The sequence below is a fragment of the Dendropsophus ebraccatus genome, chromosome 8 (genome assembly GCF_027789765.1).
Source record: "Dendropsophus ebraccatus isolate aDenEbr1 chromosome 8, aDenEbr1.pat, whole genome shotgun sequence".
NCBI classification, from domain to species: Eukaryota; Metazoa; Chordata; class Amphibia; order Anura; family Hylidae; genus Dendropsophus; species Dendropsophus ebraccatus.
This window is the reverse complement of record NC_091461.1, coordinates 19,082,840-19,107,608: the sequence shown is the minus strand read 5'-3', so window position 1 is coordinate 19,107,608 and position 24,769 is coordinate 19,082,840. Positions and strand designations below refer to the sequence as shown.

The 24,769-nt window shown below is 46.0% G+C and overlaps 1 protein-coding gene across 1 annotated transcript; it reads right to left on the bottom strand.

Annotated features, from left to right (window-relative positions):
- Nucleotides 1-829: 829 nt before the first annotated feature.
- On the bottom strand, nucleotides 830-23,950 carry PPRC1 (PPARG related coactivator 1). The gene is made up of 14 exons (XM_069979966.1): nucleotides 23,814-23,950; nucleotides 21,046-21,195; nucleotides 20,555-20,707; nucleotides 19,923-20,003; nucleotides 16,274-19,073; nucleotides 14,490-14,543; nucleotides 13,395-13,452; nucleotides 12,816-12,883; nucleotides 11,051-11,858; nucleotides 5,720-5,899; nucleotides 5,438-5,495; nucleotides 4,579-4,700; nucleotides 2,573-2,724; nucleotides 830-1,238 (listed from the first exon to the last, which is right to left on the bottom strand). The coding sequence occupies exons 1-14, from the start codon at nucleotides 23,892-23,894 to the stop codon at nucleotides 1,135-1,137; spliced, it is 4,869 nt and encodes a 1,622-aa protein (XP_069836067.1). The 5' UTR covers nucleotides 23,895-23,950; the 3' UTR covers nucleotides 830-1,134.
- Nucleotides 23,951-24,769: the final 819 nt, after the last annotated feature.

Below are 24,769 nucleotides of genomic sequence, written 5' to 3'. Positions count from 1 at the left end.
TACTCGGCCTTGTGCACATACCTGTATGACCAGCTCCATGTTGTATATACTCGGCCTTGTGCACGTGTCTGTATGACAAGCTCCATGTTGTATATACTCGGCCTTGTGCACATGCCTGTATGACAAGCTCCATTTTGTATATACTCGGCCTTGTGCACATACCTGTATGACCAGCTCCATGTTGTATATACTCGGCCTTGTGCACGTGTCTGTATGACAAGCTCCATGTTGTATATACTCGGCCTTGTGCACATGCCTGTATGACAAGCTCCATGTTGTATAGTCGGCCTTGTGCACATGCCTGTATGACAAGCTCCATGTTGTATACTCTGTGTAGTGCTGCTTTTACAGAAGAGTTTCCCACATGGGGGCGCTATATACAGGATATAAGATGAGCAGAAACATCTGCATTCCTCAACCATGGTGTCCATGGATCAAGAGTCAGCTACCCTTGGTGAAAGCCAGGTATAAAAGATTTGCAGCGTCAACAGTATCGATTAAAGTGTGTCATTTCTCAGCTTCTTCCATCTTTAAAATGGATTCTTTAAGTATTGTAGAGGATGATAATCTAAAGATGTTAGAAGCCGATAAATAAAGAAAGGTTTTAATCGATACTCTGTTGGTGCCGGGCATCTTTCATACCACACAAAAGGCATTCAGCGTCCCTGTGTGCATAAGGCCCAATAGGAATCTATAGGCTACAATGTGCAAGATACACTACATGCCAGATGAACACTGCCACCTAGAGGGCAAATGTTTATCTGCAAGACGGTCATCACTCCAGCCCCTAATAAGGACACAATAATACGATTTTATATCATATATTTATTATTGATCTGCATAGTGATTCCTCTCATATCTGCGCAGTCAATTCCAGAGTGCACATTAGGCGCCGATAAATAGGTTAGAAAAACAAATTCATTAAAAAAAAATGTTATATGTCTTTAAACCTTTTTTCTGATTATTTTTTTTTCATTTATTTAAAAAAAAAATTAGTAATCCAGCACTTCCCCCACGCCAAATGCTGGGAGTCTCATGCTCGTATTTAGTGAATGGCCTTATATCCAGTGTTTTGAGGTAAGCACGTTGGGTTATACATAATTCTATTGTATGGATGACGGGTTGGGCGTAGAGTTACCTCCGGTGGGTTTTTTGCGCTTGTCTTAATAACGTATCGAAATCTAGACTTTCGAATTTACTTCTAATGGGCGCGGGGTCAAAGCCATTGAGATTCGAATCTGGAAATAAAAAAATATATATATATATGAAGATCCTTCAAGAGTGAAGATGTATATATATAGTAATGGATAAAATGAAGTTAAACATAAAACTTTTGATATGTTGCTACTGACATTTCATTCTATACTTTACTATCCAGTTTCTTTTCCCCAGTTGAGCTGCTGTTTTCTGCTTAAAGCGACTCTGTACCCACAATCTGACCTCCCCAATCCGCTTGTACCTTCGGATAGCTGCTTTTAATCCAATATCTGTCCTGGGGTCCATTTGGCAGGTGATGCAGTTATTGTCCTAAAAAACAACTTTCAAACTGGCAGCCCTGTGCCCAATGGGCGTGGCCTATATTGTGTATGTATTAGGCTGGCACAACCTCTCTGTCCCTCCTCCCCGCCCTCCTCATTATTAGGAATGCTCCAGGCAGATTGTCTCCTATTCCCCACCTGTGTCAGCACAGCACAACATGTGCAATGTTCAGACAGGAGAAAATGTTCCAGTGGCATTCCTAAATGATGGAGAGGGCGGGAAGGAGGGATGGTGCAAAGTTAGGGCATAGATATTCTAAGCCACACCTTTTGGGCACGGGGCTGCAAATTTAAAAGTTGTTTTCTAGGACAATAACTGCATCAAAGTTGCAGGTAAAGCCAGTCAGGGACTTGTTTACATCAGCCATTTTAGAAGGGGGGGGGGCGGGGGTTGAAGAGACAGAGAGAACAGCTTACACAGAGACATCTTTTAGTGTTTTAGTAGAAAGCGGTAGCTCAGAACTGGGGGAAGGAGACTGAATAGTTAAAAACAAGTATGGAAGAAATTGTTAGTCCCACCATGGGCAGCAACATATAGAAGAAAGTATGTTTAAGTAGAATACTCCTTTAAGACTTGCACAGAAATCCAGGAACATTAGCAGAAGTAAAATCGGAAACATGGCACCTGTCATGGTGTTGAACGTGGATGGGGAATCTTTGGCCCTCCAGCTGTTGCAAAACTACAAGTACCATCATGACTGGACAGCCAACAGCTGTCCAGGCATGATGGTAATTGTGGTTTTGCATCAGCTGGAGGGCTGAAGATTCCCCCATTCCTGGTCTACATCATTCAAACACAACACGTGCCTGGCATAAGCACCAATACTGGAGATTGTGCACCGGACGAGCTGAGTCACCGTCTGGCACCAGCACAGATGAGGCAGCAGTCACATGGTTACCTCCAATGTTTGTTCAGGCATCAGGGAAGATTTTAGCAATAAAGTGCCTGCTCCCCGGGGAATCTGGTCTTATAATACAGTATATGTATAGACGCGGCTTAGGTGTTTGCTCTCCGATAACATTTAGATACTTACCAAGATCAGCGTAATTACTTTTACAAAATTGCCTTCTTCCTCCGAAGCAGAGATCGAAAGGTAATTCATCTGGAAGGCGCAGTTTGTGTCCATTTTCTATAGCAGCAAAGGCTTCCCCGGTGCAGCGATACGTCACAAAGCCATAGTTATCACTGGGGAGAAGCAGAATGGCAAGTCAACACAGTGTCTAACCAGACTAATAGGTTTATTAGGGCTCCTGCACCATCAGGACAACCCCTCTAAAGACCACCAGTCACCACTTTTATGCTGCCTAAACCAGGAGGCATCAGGACGGTCCCCAGCAGCTTGAGGCCCCCCCCCCCCCTACTCCCACCAGCCTTGACTGATGGATCTTTCCCTATACCCAAAGAGGGAGAGATTAAAGGGGTTCTCTTTCAGAGAAGAAAGTATACAGCCTGGATATGTGAGAAATATAATTATATATATTATATATATATATATATATATATATATATATATATATATATATATATATATATATATATATATATAATGATCTCTCTCTCTCAATATGGGCAAAAAATAAAATTTCGATTTTTTTATTTTTCTTTCTTGTGGATAAGGGGTGTAGTAACAGCAGAAGCATAGAAGATGAGGGGTGTAGTAGTAGTAGATAAGGAGAGAAGCAGTAGTATCAGGAGTGGGGGTCGGCAGTGGATCTCCGGGTGCGTGCATGTAGGTAGGCGGGGGCGGGCATCTTCGTGCGGTCCCGCTCTGCCCTGCAGGAGGAGCAGCTTGCCCGGAGCGCCATTGCTCCCCCTGCAGGTCGGAGGGCATCTTTTTTTCCTTTTCTTTGAAAATCGAATTAACGGTTTTCAAAGAAATTGAAATCGATTCTCAAAATCTAGGCGAAGTAAGAAGGATATTCCACACAGAATCTAGGCGAATTTTGTAAGAAGGATATTCCACACAGACTACTATTAAATTAAAAGCTAAAAAAATGAAATGCTCCCACACCTAGCTGGACTTACTCACCAGGCCCCCCTGAGTATTTTGAGCCATCTCCCTGTCTTTCTAGCTGCTGTCATTCCCGAGTTACAAGTTTTTCTAAAAGCCGATCGATATCCAAGATAGTAACTACATTTCCCATCATGCATTTCCCCGATTGGTCCCTTTGTGTACTTGCTCCCTTAGCTTTCTTTCCTGCCCTCTGCTGTCATTACTATTGCACTGTAAACCCAGGATTCTTTTTTTCACTGATTTCGCAACACATCACCCTAATATGTATTCCATACTAGCTGATGACGTAGCAGAGCTGACGCGCGCATGGTGTAGCTATGTGCTGAATAATGGGCATCTGCTTACCGGTGGTGGGGGGTGTAGTGTAGGTTTAGATCTCTGCTTGCTGACTGTAAATGAAAACATTCTAGTTCCATCCAGACTCTAAGAACATCCATAACACTTACAATATGCAGAGCTGTGACAGACAGAAACATATGCCTGCATTCATTGACAGCAAGCAGAGATAGAACTATAAATTTTCATATTACAAAAAAACCTAGGCTCAGGGACACATATAAGTCTATGGAAGCAGCACTAGCAGTGAACAGGTGCAAGTCAATAGACAAGCTAACCCGGCCCCCAGAAAGGAGATCACATGTCCTGTGTCTACAGAGGGGGGAGAGAAAGAGCAGCGCGTTGTCAGAGTGGACACAGAGCAGGTAAGTATGAGGAAAGGAGAAAAAAAAAAAAAACAGGGGAAAGGGTGCAAGATAGTTTATACATGTATATTATTTTTGTTACCCAGATAACCTCTTTAATGTGGAGTCTGTTTAGCCTTGTGAGCTAGTACGTATGACGGAGGGGGGAGTGTGGAAACATTTTTGACATATATGTAGGCCTACAAACCCTGATGTGTATAAGAGGTGCACATGAATCATCAGGTGACCAGTGATGGCCGTATCCAGAGACAACACAAAGGCAACTGATACACCACTGGAAAGTGTCAAGAAGAGATGTGGATGCTAAACGATAAGAACACTCACCCCTCCTGTCTGAAGTGAATGGTGCATTCCTCTATCTCCCCAAAGACAGAGAAGCGCCGTCTCAGCTCCGATCTGGTCATCTGACTGTTGATCTTGCCGATGTACACAACCCTCCTCTCCTCCTGAAACATCAAGAACACTCACATTAACAATGGCTCAGTGAGAAGAGACCAGGATTGAAACAATTTAGGTTTAGAACATGGCGGCTTTCTTCTAGAAACAGCACCACTCTTGTCCTCCGTTTGGGTGTGGGGTTTTGCAGGTCAGCTCCATTCAAGTGACTGCAGCTGAAATGTAATACCCCACACAACCCGAGGACAGGGGTGGTGCTGTTTTTGAAAATAAAAGGTAGCAATGTTTTTGTTAATCCTGAATAATCCCTTTAAGGGCATGTCTAGGTACACTGGAAAATCCTGCAGTGGATTACAGCATTTTCACATGGAAACCTCTGCAGTGCAAAGCAAAATGTGCATGATAAAGAATGGCTGTGCAGTCCTATATGGACAAACCCTTAGCACTAGAGATAGAGGCCTGGTTTTAGTTGTTATCCAGCATTAGAAAAACATGGCCACTTTCTTCCAGAGAAACTTTGTTCCACTGAATTGAATGGAGCTTAATTGCAAACTGCACCTGACCTGGAGACAAGAGTGGTGCTGTCTCGAAGAAAGTGGCCATGTTTTTGTAGGGCTGGAGAACCCCTTAAATTTTTACAACACCCTGAATGGCAAAAATCCAGTGTTTTCTTTTTTAAGCTGTCTAGTCATCAGGTTGCAGAAGCCGGGTTACAAAGCAGGTCAGCCAGGCTCCTGGAGGGGTCCAACCTGCCTGCTTCTATTCATCCATGGCGGGGGATACTTACTATGGCTCGCTCTTTGTGGAACATCTTCCTCCTGTTATAACTTTCTCTGGATTCGCACCTGTGAAAAAGATGTCGTGTTAAACAGATGCAAAACTATAGCAAGAGGGTTTTTTTTTCCCTTTCCTTTGAATGCTATAAATACATCAAGGTAATGAATGGGTTACACAGCAAAGATGAGAGGGTCCTCCGTTCTCTGCATACACCACTGCTGCCTGCTCCTGATCACAGGTGCACAGACTCAGGATGAGAATCTATTAAGTTGTGGTCATCAAATAACCGTACCTCCTGCTTCTGCTCCGGTATCTCCGCCTGTAGGGTGATCTGGACCGTGACCTAGATTGACTGGAAGATGGAGAGTACGACCGGGATGAAAAGGAGGAGGATCTAGAGGAGCTACTTGTACCATAGCTAGATCTGGAGGAGGAACGTGACCGATGTCTACTTCTAGACCTGTATCTGGATCTACAACAAAGGACAGAACACGAGGTTAGTCACATGTAACAGCACAGTCACCTGAGCCGTGACACAGGGGACGCATCATTTCCAGACAATGTGCATAGAAATTCATTCAAAAGGCAGGTGACATAATACAGACTGGTTCAGCCCAGACATGTTACGCTCTTTAAAGTACATATGTAAAAAAAACAAAAAACTATTGAAATGTTGTAGAGAAGTAAAAAAAGTTTTCATTAGCTGAGGTCAATGACCATAGACTTTAATTGGAAGGCCTTCTCAGGTCACATGGCACAGAACCAGGAGTAAACATGCACTTCTCCTGATGACAGCTGTCTCCGATTACTGGCTGCATATGATTGGTGGTGGTATAGTGGGGAGATCGCTCCTCCGGGACGTTGTCCCGGAGGAGCGATCTCCGATACTGAAGCCGGCCGGGGACCGCTCCAAGATGGCGCCGTCCTCGGCTCGGCACTCGTTAGTTTTCGGCTGCAGCAGCCGGAAGTAAACGAGTGCCTATCTCATGGATCTCTGCAGCATATCTATGCTGCAGAGATCTCAATGAGAGATCACAGTGTATATACTAGAAGTCCCCCATGGGGGCTTCTAGTATATGTGTAAAAAAAAAAAAAAAAAGTGTTGTTAATAGTAAAAAGCCCCCTCCCCTAATAAAAGTCTGAATCACCCCCCTTTTCCCAGGTTTTAAATAAAAGTAAACAAATAAATAAACATGTTTGGTATCGCCGCGTGCGTAATCGCCCGAACTATTAATTAATCACATTTCTGATCTCGCACGGTAAACGGCGTCAGCGCAAAAAAATCCCAAAGTGCAAAATTGCACATTTTTGGTCGCATCAAATCCAGAAAAATTGTAATAAAAAGCGATCAAAAAGTTGTATATGCGCAATCAAGGTACCGATAGAAAGATCACATCATGGCGCAAAAAATGACACCTCGCACAGCCCCATAGACCAAAGGATAAAAGCGCTATAAGCCTGGGAATGGAGCCATTTTAAGTGACGTATATTTGTTAACAATGGTTTGAATTTTTTACAGGCCATCAGATACAATATAAGTTATACATGTTATATATCGTTTTAATCGTAACAACTTGAGGAACATATATAACATGTCAGTTTTACCCCAAGGCGAATGGTGTAAAAACACATTTCCCCCAAATAAAAGAAATGCGTTTTTTAATTTCAATTTCACCACACTTAATTTTTTTCTGGTTTCGCAGTGTACTTTATGCAAAAATTCAGCCTGTAATTGCAAAGTACAATTAGTGACGCAAAAAATAAGGGCTCATGTGGGTTTCTAGGTGGAAAAATGCAAGTGCTATGGCCTTTTATACACAAGGAGGAAAAACCGAAAACGCAAAAGTTGAAATTGGCCGGGTCCTCTAAGGGTTAATCTCCTTGTCATCATCTTTTACGTTTGGCAACACAACCACGTGACTGTACATCGGGACCTGCCAACATTTTACATCTCAAAGGTAATCTTAAAAATGTAAGTTAATTTTTTTTTTAATGCAGAAAACTCTGCATTTGACTAGCAGTGGCTGAAGATGGATGCAGCCCTAGGGCTGTCTAGATAACATGGATACAGCTATTTTTTACAGCCACCGGGAGTCAAATGCTGAGCGCTCGGTGGTTCAATAAAACAGTGACTAAATACTGGTCATGTTTTGGGGTTATTGATCCGAGCGGTCCCATTGCTGACACCTGGCTCTGATCAGAAGATACAGCCGAGAAAAGAGCACAAAATTCATACTAGAAGTCTCTGGGAAAATTATGATGTTCTGAGCTGCCGACAAGGTAGTGAATCGTGCGGCCGCGACCTTTCCCTGGCGATATCTTCTGATCAGAGCAGGTGTCCGCAGTGAGATCCACTCTGATCAATACCTTGACATGTCAAAAGTTATTTTTAGCAACAGTGCCCATTTGACAATCTTCCATGCAGAACCTCTCTCCATGGTAACAGACAACAAATCAGCCCTGTAGTCTGATGAAGCAGTTACTATGTCTCCATGGTAACAGACAGCAACTCAACTGTGTAGTCTGATGCAGCAGTTACTATATGTCTCCATGGTAACAGACAACAAACCAATCCTGTAGTCTGATGTAGCAGTTACTACATGTGTGACATTAGTAAGAAGCAACACAAAAGTGTCACTCAAGGATCAGACTACACTGGCTTTGTTTGTAGTCTGTTACCATGGCAACATATAGGTCAACATAAGAATTGTGGCAATGGAAAGTGTACTGCAAACATATGTTTGCTGCCACTTTTTTTTTTCTCGCAAAAAGAGCTAAACAAGGCAAAAATTATGTGACCAATATATAGTAAACAAAAAACGTGAATAAATATCAGATGTCTGTCCTTGTACTAACACCCATGGGTGGATCCTAACAGGAATCCTGTCACAAGTCGCTGCGCTCATCCCATAACACTGACAGCTATTGTCCCCCTCATGTAACCCTGAATAACCACCGTTCTCTGAATTGTCTTGTGTGTCTGGAACACTGAAAAATTCTGAAGTCAGATGGAAATATTGTGAGCAGAAATCCGCACCCTGTACTCTGGGCCTTGCGCCAACACCACAGGAGGCTTCCGATTCAGAAACATGTCACTTTTACATTGTACCATGTGCTGAGCAACAACACAGCGTATGACCCCCCCCCCCCCCCTCTTCGTGTCCCAGTGATGACACAGGAGCTGCCTGGCACCTGTTATGAGTCCCTACATCCAGTCACATAATGAAGTCTGGTGAGACGAGGTACAAGTAGTTTCATTATGCGTCTACATCCTGTGCAGTATTTTCATGTGGTTGGGTGGGGGAGATAAGCGTATTATGTAACACCAATTCTATTAGTTTCCCGTGCAACTAAGTGAACCACACGATATCTGAATATTTTTTTTCTACAAAATATACAGAGAATATATCTAGACTGTGAACTACTAAAGGCAAAAGCTGCAGAAGCCAATACTCATGGTAGGAATTATAGGAAGTATTAGGGCTTATTCCCATGTTTCATGACACACAGACGGCACGGACAGGGAATCCCTGTAGTGGAGTCACTTCCCCCACGGCATTAGCATCATGTAGCATCATAGGGGGGGGGGGGGGGTTTATTCTTTGAATATTCGCGGCTGTGTAATTTCAGTGCTGCGAATATTCAGACCCTTCTCACGCTCCAGGCATCATATCAATGCCGTGTGGGGAAAGACTCCAGTGCAGGGCTTTCCTGTCCATGTTTTATGGAACGTGGGAATAACCTTAGACAGACATAGGGGATAACAAGACCCTTTTAAGCTCAGTGGACACGTCTTGCATGGAAAAAAACATCACAGGAACCATGATAGACAAGCACACAGGCCCAGAACAGCAGCGGTGGGGGATCAGGCACCTCTAAATTATTTCTATGGCCCTGTTCACACTGAGCAAGAATGTCAGAGCACTCCGCCGCAGAATCCCGCCGTGCTCAGTGTGCTGCTTTGATTGAAGGAGATTGCGCGCTTCCGCTTCCTCCCCATCTCCTTCAATCAAAGCAGCACACTGAGCACGGCGGGATTCGGCGGCGGAGTGCTCTGACATTCTTGCTCAGTGTGAACAGGGCCATAGAAATAATTTAGAGGTGCCTGATCCCCCACCACTGCTGTTCTGGGCCTGTGTGCTTGTCTATCACGGTTCCTGTGATGTTTTTTTCCATGCAAGACGTTCTTGCTCAGTGTGAACATGGCCTATGCCTGGAAAATCCCATTAAATATCATTAGCCTCAGCTCATCAGAGCAGGACACGTTCATTCGAATGGCCAGGGTGTAATACTACATGTGGCCAGTAGTCTCTGCTGCAGGGAAACCTACTCGGCCTAACCTACTGACAAAACTAACTGAAGGTTGGGGGGCTTCCAGAGAACATGCTTATTCCTCTCCCAGGTTTAAAGGGTCAGGGAGAAATCACTGTTTTTACTACAAATCAAAGTGATCTGCATTATGGCTATTGGCAGCACATAATTAATGTTTTACATGTTAAAGTTACAGCAATGATAAAAACGCACTTTTTTCCCCCTTGACCTTAAAGGGGTTACCCAGGGTTAGAACACAAAGCTACTTTCCTAGAAAATCAGCAAACACCAACTCCCCCCCCTCCCACAGGTTGTGTGTGGTATTACAATTCAGCTGCATTCACTTTAATAAAACTGAGCTGCAAAACCCAAACTTTCTGGAAGGCGGCTGCCATGTTCACCTAGGCCTGTATATAAGGGTGCGTTCACACGTACAGAATCCGCAGCAGATTTGATGGTGCAGATTTTAAGTTGGAGATTCAAAGCAAATCTGCTGCGGATCCTGTACGTGTGAACGCACCCTAAAAATGCTAAATAAAAGCACCAAAAAAGCTCACTGTAGGGCCGGTCAACAGGTTGTGGATGTTCTAGGTCTGTACAGACTTGCAAAGCAAATGAAGCAGTAAATTGCTGAGACTTGGGGGTAAGCTGGGCGTCTCTATGTTGTGACATTTCGGCTGCACGACACGGCTCACGTGCGATCAACTAAGCAGATATGATGAACTGTCTGACTTGCATCTCAGAGGTGGAGACACAATAGTAGAAAGAATTAAAAAAAAAAATCCTGATTTAACAGAAATGGGAGCCCTCTCTACTATCAAATTTACAGAACAGCTGATCACACCTCTAACATAGTTCCGTCCACAAACCAGATTACCAAATGTAACGTATGGCATTAATGGGGTAGTGCAGGTTTAGAATAAGTAAAACTACATTCTTGCAAAAACAGCGCCACCCCTGTCTTCAGGTTGTGTGGTATTACAATTGCACTCTAATCACCTCAATGAAACTGATCTGCAAAACACCACACGCAACCTGGACAGAAGAGCAGCCATATTTTTTAAGCCTGGATATCCCCTTTAAATGCCTATCATGCTGTACTAGTCATAGAAAAACTTCTGAACAGCTACAGAAGGCCTAAAAGGGTCTGCACTACAGTTCCCATCATGCTTTAGCTTTGGCTGTCCAGGCATGATGGGAATTATAGTTCTGCAACAGCTGGAGGGCCACCAGTTTGGACAACCCTTTTAAATAATAGGATGGAATAAACAAATACTCAACATAAGAATCAAATGCGAAAGTAGAAACTTACATTCTTCTCCTCTTTGATGCAGGAGACCCTGACCGAGACCTTGAAGATGAAGAGGATGAGGAGGATCTTGAATCTGACCGACTACCACTAGATCGGCCTCTCCAGGATTTTTGGGGACTGGGGGAACCCTTATATTTCCGATAGCAGCGCAGAGACCTTCGTGAAGCCGTGGTGCTCCCTCTTGTCACATCAGTTCTACTCTCTCCGTTTTCACTACGACAAGGCGAGGAGTCGGGAGACATTAACACTGAACCTGGTGGACTGGTGACTGCTGAGGTTGTCATAACATTAGTCCTATGGTCCAAGGGGTCATTGCTAACATTCTGAATACTATCACAAGGTGCGGTCGGCTTGGCGGGGCCACATGCGGTGCTTTGGTTGGTGACGGCTGAAGGTGCACTTGAAGCAGGCTGCTTTGGGCAAGCTTTGTTCTGCTGACGTTTGTTGAATTGCACTATGGGTTTTATGGTAATATTCTGATGGTGTTTCACGTTCCAGCGAGAACCTTCTTCACACTGAGATGGTGCAGCAGGAGGAACCTTGTTCTCTGGGCGCTGGCTTGACAATATGCAGTAATCATGGTCTCCAGAGGCCACGTGGATAGGAGGCAAGGCCACAGACGGGGAAGGACCAACGTTGCGGTTTTTCAGACGGTTTTGTGGTAATGGTTTGGGCTCGATGAGCTTTGTAGTCTTTAGTGGTGAACAGGTCTTCTCTTGGCCATTCAAGCACTGTGTCTTGGCAGCAAGAGGTCCAGGAACGACAGACTTCCATAGCTGATGCGGAGGAGTCGCCGGAGGGGTAAGACCTTGGAGATAAAAAGGACCCGTTACGATCTGTGATATATTCTGGGGTCACTCTATACTAATACAGTATCAAGCTCCCATAATGGACTATACAACAGGCATGCCATTGGGCCGAGGCAAAAGATGGCTACACTTAGTCCCAACTACTATACTAATAAATGACAATACTCCCTCCAATATAGAGCATCTTTGGCGCTTACAAAAATGGGTGGACTTTTGAATGGCATGGACTTTTGGGTGGACTTTTGAATTAATGGCAGCTGCATAAATATGTATGCAGCAAGCTCCCCCTAGTGGTAACTGCATGCAACCAGATGTTCACAATTTAAATATGCTTCCCAGAATGGATATGTATCACCTTGTGTCTGGTCAATGGAAAACCAAGAGGTCACAATATCAGGACGCCCCTTAGGGTGGGTTTACACACTGATAAGCTGCGGCGGATTCAGACGCTCGTACCCGCTCCGCCCGTGCAATAGACACCATTCTATGGCTGGGCCTATTCCACTGTCCGACGAAAGAATTGATGCGCGCAGCCGTGAACGGGTACGAGTGACAGAATCCGCCGGAACTTATCTGTACAGATTCCGTAGTGTGAACCCACCCCTAATGAGGAGCAGCAGTCAAGGGGCTCTGCCATGCCAAAGGCTATAGAACTGAGAGAGAGCTCTACTTTGGTCCGACAGACTTTGAATGGAACAGTAACTAGCATGCTTGACTATATCTCCAGCCAGTCTCCTTGTGGTGGCGGAGGTGGCTGTTCCTCTCACACGTCAACTCTAGAATATATATATAATATATATACACTGTGTGAAAAGCAAGCAGATGATTTGAAGCACTGTGACAGAAGGGAATCCAAGCCCTATAAAGTGATAGCATGATGAAAAATGGAGTACAAAAAGCAAAACAAAAGTCGTTTGCACTAAATGAGTAATAAACACATGACCAGGACTACTCACCGGCCGTATTCACCAACTCGGGTGCCAAGTGTTTCTCAGTAATCTTTTTCTCCATTGTTTTTCCAGACCTGCCAAAGAAACAAAACTTAATCACGAAGGCCATCACAGCTTACAACTCCGACAACGAACCTCAAACCAGAGAGCACTGCTTAAAGGGGTTGTCCAGGATTAGTATAAAAAAAAACCGCAGCCCCACCTTTCTGCCATGTTTATCTCAGCCTGGATAACCCCTTTTAGGTGGCTATACACCAGACACCTAAAGAGTATATGGGTGGTCCTTATTCTCCAACAACAACAACAGACAGTGGGGGAAAGGAGGATCAGGCGTGTCGGCTTAGTTTACATCTAAGGTGTACAGCCACCTTTGCATTAGATGTGCACAGAGATGGTTCTGCGGCTTGGCATCATTCACTTGAATGAAACCAACAGCAGTACCAGGTGGGCCGCTAGCAACAAACCATATATTGAAAGATTATAGAAGTATTTTATATTTACTCCACAACAGCAGAGTGCAAGTACATCCCTGCATTGTGTGCTACAGGCAGCGGTGTGTAGCTGTAGGGTAACTCAACTACTTACCCTGAGTTTCCTACAGCCAACTTATCAGGACTTTGAGGGAGATGTTCCTCCTCTTTAGCTGTAAAGAATCAAATGTGTTAAAACTACGGTGATCAGGTTTAGGGAAACGGGGCATCAGCAAGTGCAAAACATGCATAACATTGTGTATATCAAGGTCTTCAACTTGTGGCTCTCCAGTTGCTGCACAACTACAATTCCCACCATGTACAGGAGTTGTGGTTGTACAGCTGTTGGAGGGTCGCAGGTAAGGAACCTTGCTTTATATTAGGGACTAGAGCACAGGTGTCAAACTCAGGCCCTCCAGCTGTTGCAAAACTGCAATTCCTATCATGCCTGGACAGACAAAGCTTAGGAATGATGGGAATTGTAGTTTTGCAACAGCTGGAGAGCCGAGTTTGACCCCCCCTGTTCTAGACTCGGGGTGTCAGACTCAGGCCCTCTAGCTGCTTCAAAACTACAATTCCCATCATGCCTGGACAGCCTTTGGCTGTCCAGGCATGATGGGAATTGTAGTTTTGTAACAACTGGGGCGGCTGAGTTTGACACCTGTGCTGTAGACAGTCTCTGCATTCACCGCTCACTGATTTCAAGCTGCAGTCTTAAGTCTCATATAGACGTTCCCTGTATAGATTCCTGTATTACATTAGCATATTTAGAAAAAGATAGTAATATACTGATCCGATGTGCACAAGGTCTCAGGACGCTGCAAACACTATGTATAGCCTGTCACGCTAGGGGCACGCCTTCATTTTACAATGATGCACTTGATCCCATTAAGTAGTTACTGCAGAGCAAGCTATTCCCTGTAAAAAGGGGCCAGTGCAGACTAAGCACATTCTCCCCCAGACAAAGAGATGGTAAGGCAACTGTATGTAAGAGGCTGGGGGGTCGTCTATCACAGTGTGTGTATGTGGGGTGGGGGCTGAACACACCAAACTGTATGTAAGAGGCTGGGGGGTCGTCTATCACAGTGTGTGTATGTGGGGTGGGGGCTGAACACACCAAACTGTATGTAAGAGGCTGGGGGGTCGTCTATCACAGTGTGTGTATGTGGGGTGGGGGCTGAACACACCAAACTGATGGTGACACGCTTACCTTCAAACTGCTCAAACTGCTCTAGTAAGTTGGTGAGATCCAACGCCTTGATACCTTAAAGAAGGAGGAAATCTATTAATATATTTTAGTAGCAATTTGTCATATCGGGTAAAACCTGCATCGACGGACACCACCAGCTTCTGGGAAACTGATGATGATGCTGGAGGAAGCTGCAGACGTTACAGGGAGAATGCGGTATTACAAAGGAACAATACATACTGCATACTACAGAACAGGACCACACACAAAATATAAGGGGCCATATACTGCATGCAGGCGTTATAGGAAGGTGCAATGTTCAGGAGGTCATATTAGCCAGAGAAGGGCGACCAATAAGATTATATTATAGGCTCACGCCAGCAATGTCTTTTAAGTTGGAGCAAAACAGAAAAACACTGAGACCCGTTATATGCCGGACACTGGGGGCGGGCCATTATGGTCTAAATCATCACGATTAACATGTAACCTCAATTACGATTATTAAGCGATTATGCCGCGCCCCTTTCATAAGACATCTCTTTTGCAAGTCACACCCATTTGGGCGAGCCTAACTGCGGACGTACTGTTTAAGCTGTTTTTTCTTGGTTAATTGCACTAAATCTGGGACGCTTCTACTAACAGACGGCATATGTCTCTAGGACTCTAACATAATTCAAGGAAAACACACGGATTAACTCTTCTTATCACCTATAGAGCAGCCCTATACATCACACCGCAGTATCACCTATAGTGCAGCCCTATAAATCACACCGCAGTATCACCTATAGAGCAGCCCTATACACCACACCACAGTATCACCTATAGAGCAGCCCTATACACCACACCGCAGTATCACCTATAGAGCAGCCCTATACATCACACCGCAGTATCACCTATAGAGCAGCCCTATACATCACACCGCAGTATCACCTATAGAGCAGCCCTATACATCACACCGCAGTATCACCTATAGAGCAGCCCTATACATCACACCGCAGTATCACCTATAGAGCAGCCCTATACATCACACCGCAGTATCACCTATAGAGCAGCCCTATACACCACACTACAGTATAAATACACCACACTGCAGTATCACCTATAGACCAGTACAATACACCACACAGCAGTATCACCTATAGATCAGCCCTATTCATCACACTGCAGTATCACCTATAGATGAGTACCATACATCACACCGCAGTATCACCTATAGACCAGTCCCATACACCACACTGCAGTATCATCTATAAATCAGCCCATAACACCACACTGCAGTATCATCTATAGATCAGTCCTATACATCACACTGCAGTATCACCTATAGATGAGTACCATACATCACACCGCAGTATCACCTATAGACCAGTCCCATACACCACACTGCAGTATCATCTATAAATCAGCCCATAACACCACACTGCAGTATCATCTATAAATCAGTCCTATACATCACACTGCAGTATCATCTATAAATCAGTCCTATACACCACACTGCAGTATCATCTATAGATAAATTCTATAAACCAGACTCCAGACTTATCACACAGGAGGCCGGGGCCCCAGGTGTCATGATTATAACACCGTATGCTGGATGGACAGGACAGCGGCTTACCGCCCGTGGTGTTGGGAGGATTGGCTCAAGTGACAGGCCGCTCTGAGGAAAAACTAAACCAATAAGTAGAAAAGAAAAAAACACTGCAGGAGATCAGGTCGGTTAACCGAGGACATATTAGGTTTAATTTTTTTTGCACAATTAATCGCCCAGCCCTACCGGACACCAATACCACCCTGTGACTTCTTACCTGACTCACAAGTCTCTGGCTCCTTCAGATCAGACTCTGCTGCAGTCTGGACACTTTCCTTAGGTGCACACAGAGGTTCAGCCTGAGGGATGACAACAGGCTCCTTGGCTTCTTGGCCGGACACCTTAAAGGATGATGCTGGTTTATCTTCTGCCACTTTCTGGGCAACTATACTTCCCTCTACTGGGATCTGATCTTGTGACTTCTCAACCACAGAAGCATCACCCGCAGCAGGTACAGAGGATTCTTTTGCGGAGGACTTATCTACTACAGGCGGGACAACTACCTGCACCTTCACAGTGGTGGGCACTGCCTGCTTTGGTTGTTCGGGTTTTAAGACTGAAGCAGATGGCGACGCATTAAGGCCCTGCTGTGTATTAGCGCTGGCCGTGTCAGAGGATGGCTTTATTTGGAAACCTAATTTCTGAGCTTTTTTCAAGATTTCCATTATTTTAAAGACCACTTGGTTTGCAGATTTTAGATCAGCAATAGGGACATTGGCCTTCTTAAGATCCAGAGGCGGTGCATTCGCAGAAATCTTCACTGCTTTCAATGATGCATCAGCCTTTACGGCTGGGGGTACTACTTGTGACCTGTTAGGGGTTGACGACTTGTCATGCTTGATAGTTTCAGGTTTTGCAGCAGGTTTGTGCACTTTGGGGCCTACGCTTGTCTCAGGCTTTGGCACTGGTGTCCTGGTTGTCTGTACAATAGGCAGGACAGCGGTCTGGGGTCTGTACTCCATCGGTGGAAGAACAGCTTCCTGCACCATCATTTGCTCTGGCAGTGCACAGACAACGGACTGTTCAGGAGAGGGGTGGTAAGGTTGGCTTTCTGGCAACCCTGGTGCCATCTGAACACTTGGCCAATAGGGTGCTGGTGGCCCTGAAACCCAACCAGTAGGATGCACTGGTGGCACTGTGACAGGTGGAGGTGGAAATGGAGGCCAAGTCATAACTGGTGGGGGTTGTACAGGCAACACCGATGGCATACCAGCTGGAAAATGAGGAACTGCTGGCAAAGGTGGCATGCCAGGATAGAAAGAAGGATGTGGAGGGATAGTCGGCCATGTAGGTGGATAGAATGGAGGTGGCACATTGGTCTGGGGAGGTATGACTGGTGGTGGAGCAGCCTCATTTATAGTGAGACATGGTTTCTCATTTAATGGTTGAACCTCTTGACTAATCACCGGAATCGGAGGTGGTTTAGTTGGAGCAGAAGCTAAACTAACAGGAACAACTTGTCCAGAGGCATTGCTAGCCTTGTTGGGCAGGCATGCCTTTTCTTCTACCGATGCCTTAGTTGACTGCGTTGGAATAACTAAGCAAGGTAGTTCTGCCAACTCTTTCGGTGGCTCAGGAACAGTGGGCCACTTACTACAGGATAGGTTCTCATTGTCCCGGCTGGGATCTGGTTTACGGTGCTGAAGTCGCTTTCTGTATTCACTTAAGCTGAGCGACTTAGGTTTTGCCTCCTTCAGCTGTGAAGAGTCACCATCTTCCACCTTTGAGGCTCCTGATTCTTCATTAGTAGAAGACTCCTCCACACCACGTTCGTCAGAAGTAAGCGGCGCATCTTTAGCGTCTCCCTTGTCAGGCTGTAACCCCTCCTGAACCTCCTTACATTTGGGGTCTTCAACTTTTGGTTTCTGCTCCAATTCTTTTTCAGCGTCAGCAGCTATTACTGGACCCTTTGCTTGTTCTTCTTTAGGAACAGGTTTTACTTTCACGTCTGCCATCTTTTTCTCGGCTTGGATACTGTCCAGGTTTACCCGACCTCTTGTCTTGGTACGGCCCATCCTGGATGAGCGAAGCTCCATCTGGGACTCCTTTTTAACCTGGTCCAAGGTTTTAATCAAAAAGTCAGATTCTTGCAAGGCCGGGTTACTTGGGCGGCTCATGGGTGGTTGGACAATACTTGCAACTGGTGAATCTGGAAACCTGTCTTCAGCGACGCTCCTCACTTTACTTTTGGGCTTCAATTTAGAGGGCTGCTTCTCTTTACTGGATTTCTTCCCCTTTAGTGGAGCCTTTTCCTTGGTGACTGACGTAGTGATTTGTGGCTCACTATTTTTCTTATAGCTTGGCACAGCTTGCTCCATGTTTAAGGTCTTGCCATCATCTGAAGACTTATCAACCTTTACTTGAGCCTCTGGAGGTTGAGGTGATGAGTCTTCCAGTTTAGGCATGGCCCCTAAGTTCTCCTCTATAGGTTTCTGGATGTTGTCTGATTTTTCTATACAATCAATTTCTTTTCCCTGATTCATGTCCAAATCTGGTTCTGCAGGGGACAGATTATTAGGCAGATCATCCATTCCCTCCATACTGTCTTCAGAACACAGCATGTCCACGGGAGGCTCCACCACTACAGGTACCTTTATACATTCTCCTTGATCGGACACAATCTCGAGAAACACTGCGTCTTCCAGAAGGTTCTCATCGTCTTCTTGCTCTAGGCACATGGTAATGGCAGGTAGGCAGTAGGGATGCATATATTTTACCAACTCATTGAGGGCGACATTTTCGGTATTAATGATATAAGGTGTTCCCTGCATTAAGTGATCCACATCATTGACATCCGCCCCGATGTCCGTAGAGAAGTTTTTCTCCAAGGCCGGTAAACCGGATTTTTTATCCGTCACGTCTTCATCCTCTCCGTCACTCCGCTGTCGGGTCTCTTCTGCTTCAGCCCTGCGGGGTAAACATCCTCTCACACTTTTATGTCTTATAGGTCTCTTTGGTGTTGAGCTGATGGTATCTGGAAATAGTTCCCAGTTTGGTCCAGAACAGCTTCCAACAATCTGTTATAAAAAGGTATAAAAAAAATTAAAATATTGGTCTGTAGCAGCATTTTCCAAGCTGTAGCAAAACTACCACTCCCATCATGCACTAAGAAGCTGATGCATAGTATTTTAGTGATCTCCTCTCTAGCTGATGCAAAACTACAACTCCATTATTTTGAAAGCATGTAGCTTACTGTTCCAATCTGTTTTCATGTCCAGTTTAGTTATGGTTGAGCCAAGGCTTACTGTTTCAGGCTATGTTCACACAACATATGTTTTGCATAAATCACGGCCGTTCTTGCAATTTGCAACAACGGTTGTGATTTATACAAAAACAAACGTTATATGTGAATGAATGGAATCCCAGCCAGAGCGTATTCACATAGTATACACTCCGGCTGAGATTCCATCTGGCCGCACAAAAAAATGACATGAATGGCGGCCGCACAGAACATGTCAGTTCACACAATGGAGCGTGCGACTCTGGCTGCACGCTCCATTGTGTGCACCGGTGAATTGGGATGCAGGCGCACACGGATGCGCCGGCATCCGAATTCACCAGAAATAAAGATAATCCGACCTGTACTGCAGGGATGATCTTCAGTAACACCAGCCGTTGTGTGGGTCACAGAACTGCAGGTGTTATATGTAGTGTGAACCCCGCCTCACTCTGTATTTTAGGTTTCCCCAACCTGGGTCTCACTAGGTATTGCAAAACTACAACCAAGCCCTGACAGGGATGATTGGAGTAGTAGTTTTGCAAGTTGACACAGGCTGGGGAACAGAGACCTACAGGATGCTTGGGCTAAATAAGTTCCCACAAAAACAGGCAATGATCCCCCTATAAAACACCATTCAAGTACTCACCTTGTTGGAGTTAGCTCTGCGCTGGCCGTCCATTGAGAACATGTCATGATCAGGTGGTGTACGAGACAAAGCAAGAAACTTCTGCAACAAGACAGATAAAACTGTGATTAATAAAAAAAAAAAAAAAAAAAAAAAAAAAAAAGAAGTAAAACTTCCATTGAACAATGAAGTTCTAAGAACCCCTGTATAAGTCTGAGTTTACACTTTTTTTTCTGAACATGTACACCGGTAATAACTCCTAACATTCTCCCAGCATCATCTACAACAGGGAGACAACAGCTTTGCACATCCACACATGGACCAGTCCGACCGGTCTTCCATAGCATTTGGTGGTGCTCAGCTTAAAATAGAAGAACTATCCTGGTAAGAAAATGCAGACAGCACTCACCTCTACTTCTTCTACCTTCATCCATAGCAATGTGATAGTCTCAGTCTCTGAGGGGAACAGAGATACACAACCTGGCTGTTTTATATGCAGTCCCACCATCATGTGTGTACTAGCCCTGGGCCGTGTATCTTTGTTCCTCTGTAACTATCACAATGCAATGAGCAATTCCAGAAGTAGTAGTAGTGGCAAGTGCCGCTTGGGTTTTGACGTTTCATCTGAGGCGGAGGTATATATGAAGACTTACGGTGCAGCCGTCCCGATCCTTTGGTGACACCAGGAGTTCTGTATCTGGAATGGTGTCAAACGGTGACATATTTTCATCATCTGCATTGTCCAGGATCTCTGTTAGAGCCGTCAGGAGAGACAATTCATTTTCTTCATCGAAAGCATCTTTGTGCTGCAAAAAAACAGGGAATATACAATTAAAAAAACAAAAAACAAACAAACAGTCACTTATAAAAACAGCGCCATGGCCGTCTACAGGTTGTGTGTGGTACTGCACCTACAAACAGGAGAGAGTTTTTCCAATAAAGGGCCTAGTGGGGTCCCAGCAATAAGACTTCCCCCAATAAGCAATATCAGACAACTTTACAACCTGGAATAACCTCTCTATCAGCAAGTACAACATGCCATCCTGATCAATCCCAATCATACTAAGTAAATCTCTACCTACTATAGAATGGCCAAAAGCAAACACAGCTTCCATATTGATTGTGATAAGCCCCTGGGTTATACCTCAGCCTGTGTGCCAGGATCGTCAATGATGGAGATGATAGAGTTGTCGATGTAGCCCTGGAAGGTTCCCAGGAGTCCTCCTGCGTCCAGGGATGACAGAGCGAGATCAGAAAGGCCGTCACAGGTCTCATCTTCCTCCAGGTCGTGACACTGTGAAACAAACAGGAATAAATGCACTGACAGCAAACACATTAAGACTATTTATGATGATAGACAGTACACAAGATGGCCTCCAGATGTCGATGTGAATGTTTCAGCAACAGCACAACCCTCAAGCTCAGTTTGTGTGTGGTATTGCAGGTCAGACCCATTGAATGGAGCAGAGTAGTACCACACACAACCTGAGCACAGGGCATACACAGCCCCTATAATCAGGAAGCCACCATAGTCATCAACTACTTGACACAGGTTTAAAAGCTCCTAAGAAACAGTGACCACTACAGGGGGAAAGTAGTATTACATCTCGCCATATAATGCCACTGCTTGTTGTCGGCCCTCCAGCGCACTGGGGGCGCTGCAGCGGCCTAATGAAGAACCCAGGACATGGGCATGAAGTCTGGGCTTCATGGCGGTCAGGATTGGCTGTTGCAAACTACAATTCCCAGCATGCTTTGACAGCTGGAACGCTGGGAGTTTAAGTTTTGCAACAGCTGGAAAGCGACAGTTTAGGGAACACAGTAATAAAGTTGTTGTTTTCTGGCCTCTTATACAGAGTACACAGTTTTCAGTCACAGCAGTAATGGACGCCTGAGGCAACTTAGGACGACAACAGAAAATAAAAGTCACGCTATTTTTTTTTTTTTACGCTGAATCAATTATTACGCTGAAGAAAAAGTGAATGCAAAACTAAGGACGCCAAAGCTCCAGATGCAGCCAGGGGAGGATTTCACTAAAGCCGGCGTCCCAAGCCGAGACAGGAAACACAGGTCTGACAGGAAACACCTGAATAATGGCAGCTCCGTGCATGAGGGGCCGGTGTACAGCGCACCTCCACACTAATACACCGGGCACGCTGTTCACTATACACAGACGGGGCACACTGGTCGCTGTACACACAGAGCACGCTGTTCACCATACACAGACGGGGCACAACGTTCGCTATACACACCGGGCACGCTGTTCACCATACACAGACGGGGCACACCGGTCGCTGTACACACACAGAGCACGCTGTCCACCATACTTATCAGCTGCTTTATGTCCTGCAGGAAATGTTTTATTTTCAGTCTGAGACAGTGCTCTCTGCTGCCACCTCTGGCCGAGACCTCTGGTCTCGGTTTTCTATGAAACCCCATAGAAAACCTCTCCTACTCTGGACAGTTCCTGTCTTGGCCAGAGATGTCAGCAGAGATTTCTGTGTCAGACTGAAAATAAAACATTTCCTGCAGGACATACAGCAGCTGAAAAGTATGGGAAGACTTTTTATTTTTTTAATAGAAGTAAATAACAAATCTATATAACTTTCTGAAACCAGTTGATTTGAAAGAAAGAGATTTTCACTGGAGTACCCCTTTAAGGGTGGTCTTGTCTAGATTTTGCATTGGGGGGGGGGGGGGGGGGGCTGATCCTAAGTCTATCTTTATTTAGGGATCAGGTGCATATAAACTGATACGTTCATCTCTCATATAGCTGCATGCTCCATATTATGGTTTATACCATGCCTCTTTGTTTTGATAGCAAAACTCATGGACAGATATACCAGAGAAAAGGCGTGTTAAAAAAAAAACTGCACAGTTTGAACACCGCCTAAGGGCGGGTTCACACTACGGAATTCTCGCGGACAATGTCCGCGGAATTCCGTCAGCTGTCCGCCCGCACATCTGGGCGCTTTTCCGCCAGCTCCATAGACACCATTCTATGGGCCGGCGTATTACGCGATCCGCTGAAAGAAGTGACATTACACTTCTTTCAGCGTATAGCAGCCTCTCTGCAGCTAGTGGTCCTACCCTAACAGCCCAGTAGAGGGCGGGATTATTATTATTTCTATTGATGCAACCAGAGTGTAGTCAGAAAAGTTATAAAAAGTTATTAAAGTTAGTTTAAAGGGGGGGGGGGGGCATTACTAATACAATGAGTGCTAATGGGAGGGGGGCACAAACATTGCTGCTGGGAATATCCTATGTATAGCAGGGCTCCACAACATGTGGCCTCCAGCATGTGCAGAACTACAACTCCCAGCATGCTGATGTATTAGTACAGCTCTATAATCTTCCATTACTTCTATAGGGGAGGCAGCTATATAGAATGTATAATCACCTATATAATAAGAATTACCAGGAATCTCCCATTATTCCTCCTATAGGGTCTATTCCATATAGAACTACAGCTGGCAACTAGTGGACTGTACCATTACTTGTTAGGGGGAGAGTTATGAAGTATTTTGCTGCATTATTGGCAGTTAGCAGGAATAGTCCACTATATACGGGGGTGTTATTAGTATTATAGCTGCATTAGGAGGAATATTCTATTGCGGAGGAGGGGGGGTTATTAGTAGGAATAGTCTAATCCCGGGGCGGGGGGGTATATAGACACATGCCGGGGATGGTGGCCAGCAGCCGGGGCGTCTCCTCCTCCACATGTGCCCGGCTCTCCTCACCCCCGCGGCGGCTGCATGGAGCGGTCTCCCCGGCCGGGCCCCGGCACACACACGCGTGTCTCTCCCATCCACGTGTCACATGCAGCCGGCTCCCGCAGCCTCCCGCACCCCTCACAGCGGCCGCTCCGGCTCCGGGACCCCTCGGCCGGCTGCCGCCTCCCTAGCGCCGTACCTGGAGAGGGCCGCCGGCGGTGAAGAGCTCCATTCCTCCGATAGTTAGCGTCTCCTCGCCCGCTCCCCACCGCGCCGCCATCTTGGCCCCTCAGCTCCGAGCGTGAGCCGGCAGCAGCAGCAGCTCAGCCGTCCGGGAACACGTGGTCCCTGCCGCATGGGAGGGGGCGGAGCCAGACGTCACTGTTTGCCGGGATTAGCGCGGCTCTGAGAGGGGGCGGCCATCTTGGTTGGGGCAGGTTGTTGAGCAGGAGTTTGGATGTAGAGGAATTTTGTTTATGTTATTGTGAGTAGGAAAAGCTGGATGGCTGAAGGCTTATCAATATGTGTATCCTCATAGACCGACTGCTGCAGTAGTGCTGTGTGCTGTCACCACCGAAAACAGTGGGGGTGGAGGCTACAGCGCCCCCCATAGGAGTGACAGCCACAGTGCACCCCCCATAGGAGTGACAGCCACAGTGCACCCCCCATAGGAGTGACAGCCACAGTGCACCCCCATAGGAGTGACAGCCACAGTGCACCCCCATAGGAGTGACAGCCGCGGTGCGCCCCCCCCCATAGGAGTGACAGCCGCGGTGCACCCCCATAATAGTGACAGCCGCGGTGCGCCCCCCCCATAAGTGACAGCCGCGGTGCGCCCCCCCATAAGTGACAGCCGCAGTGCGCCCCCCCATAAGTGACAGCCGCGGTGCGCCCCCCCATAAGTGACAGCCGCGGTGCGCCCCCCCCATAGGAGTGACAGCCGCGGTGCACCCCCATAATAGTGACAGCCGTGGTGCGCCCCCCCCCATAAGTGACAGCCGCGGTGCGCCCCCCCATAAGTGACAGCCGCGGTGCGCCCCCCCATAATAGTGACAGCCGCGGTGCGCCCCCCCCCATAATAGTGACAGCCGCAGTGCGCCCCCCCCATAATAGTGACAGCCGCGGTGCGCCCCCCCATAATAGTGACAGCCGCGG

What these genes read in the sequence shown, in the direction of transcription:
- PPRC1 (XM_069979966.1), bottom strand. Translation starts at nt 23,894, where the DNA reads ATGGCGGCGCGGTGGGGAGCGGGCGAGGAGACGCTAACTATCGGAGGA. An exon ending in CCGCCGGCGGCCCTCTCCAG is followed by an intron (nt 21,196 to 23,813) that starts GTACGGCGCTAG and finishes TTTGTTTCACAG; the next exon opens with TGTCACGACCTGGAGGAAGA. An exon ending in TACCGGAGCAGAAGCAGGAG is followed by an intron (nt 5,496 to 5,719) that starts GTACGGTTATTT and finishes TCTTTTTCACAG; the next exon opens with GTGCGAATCCAGAGAAAGTT.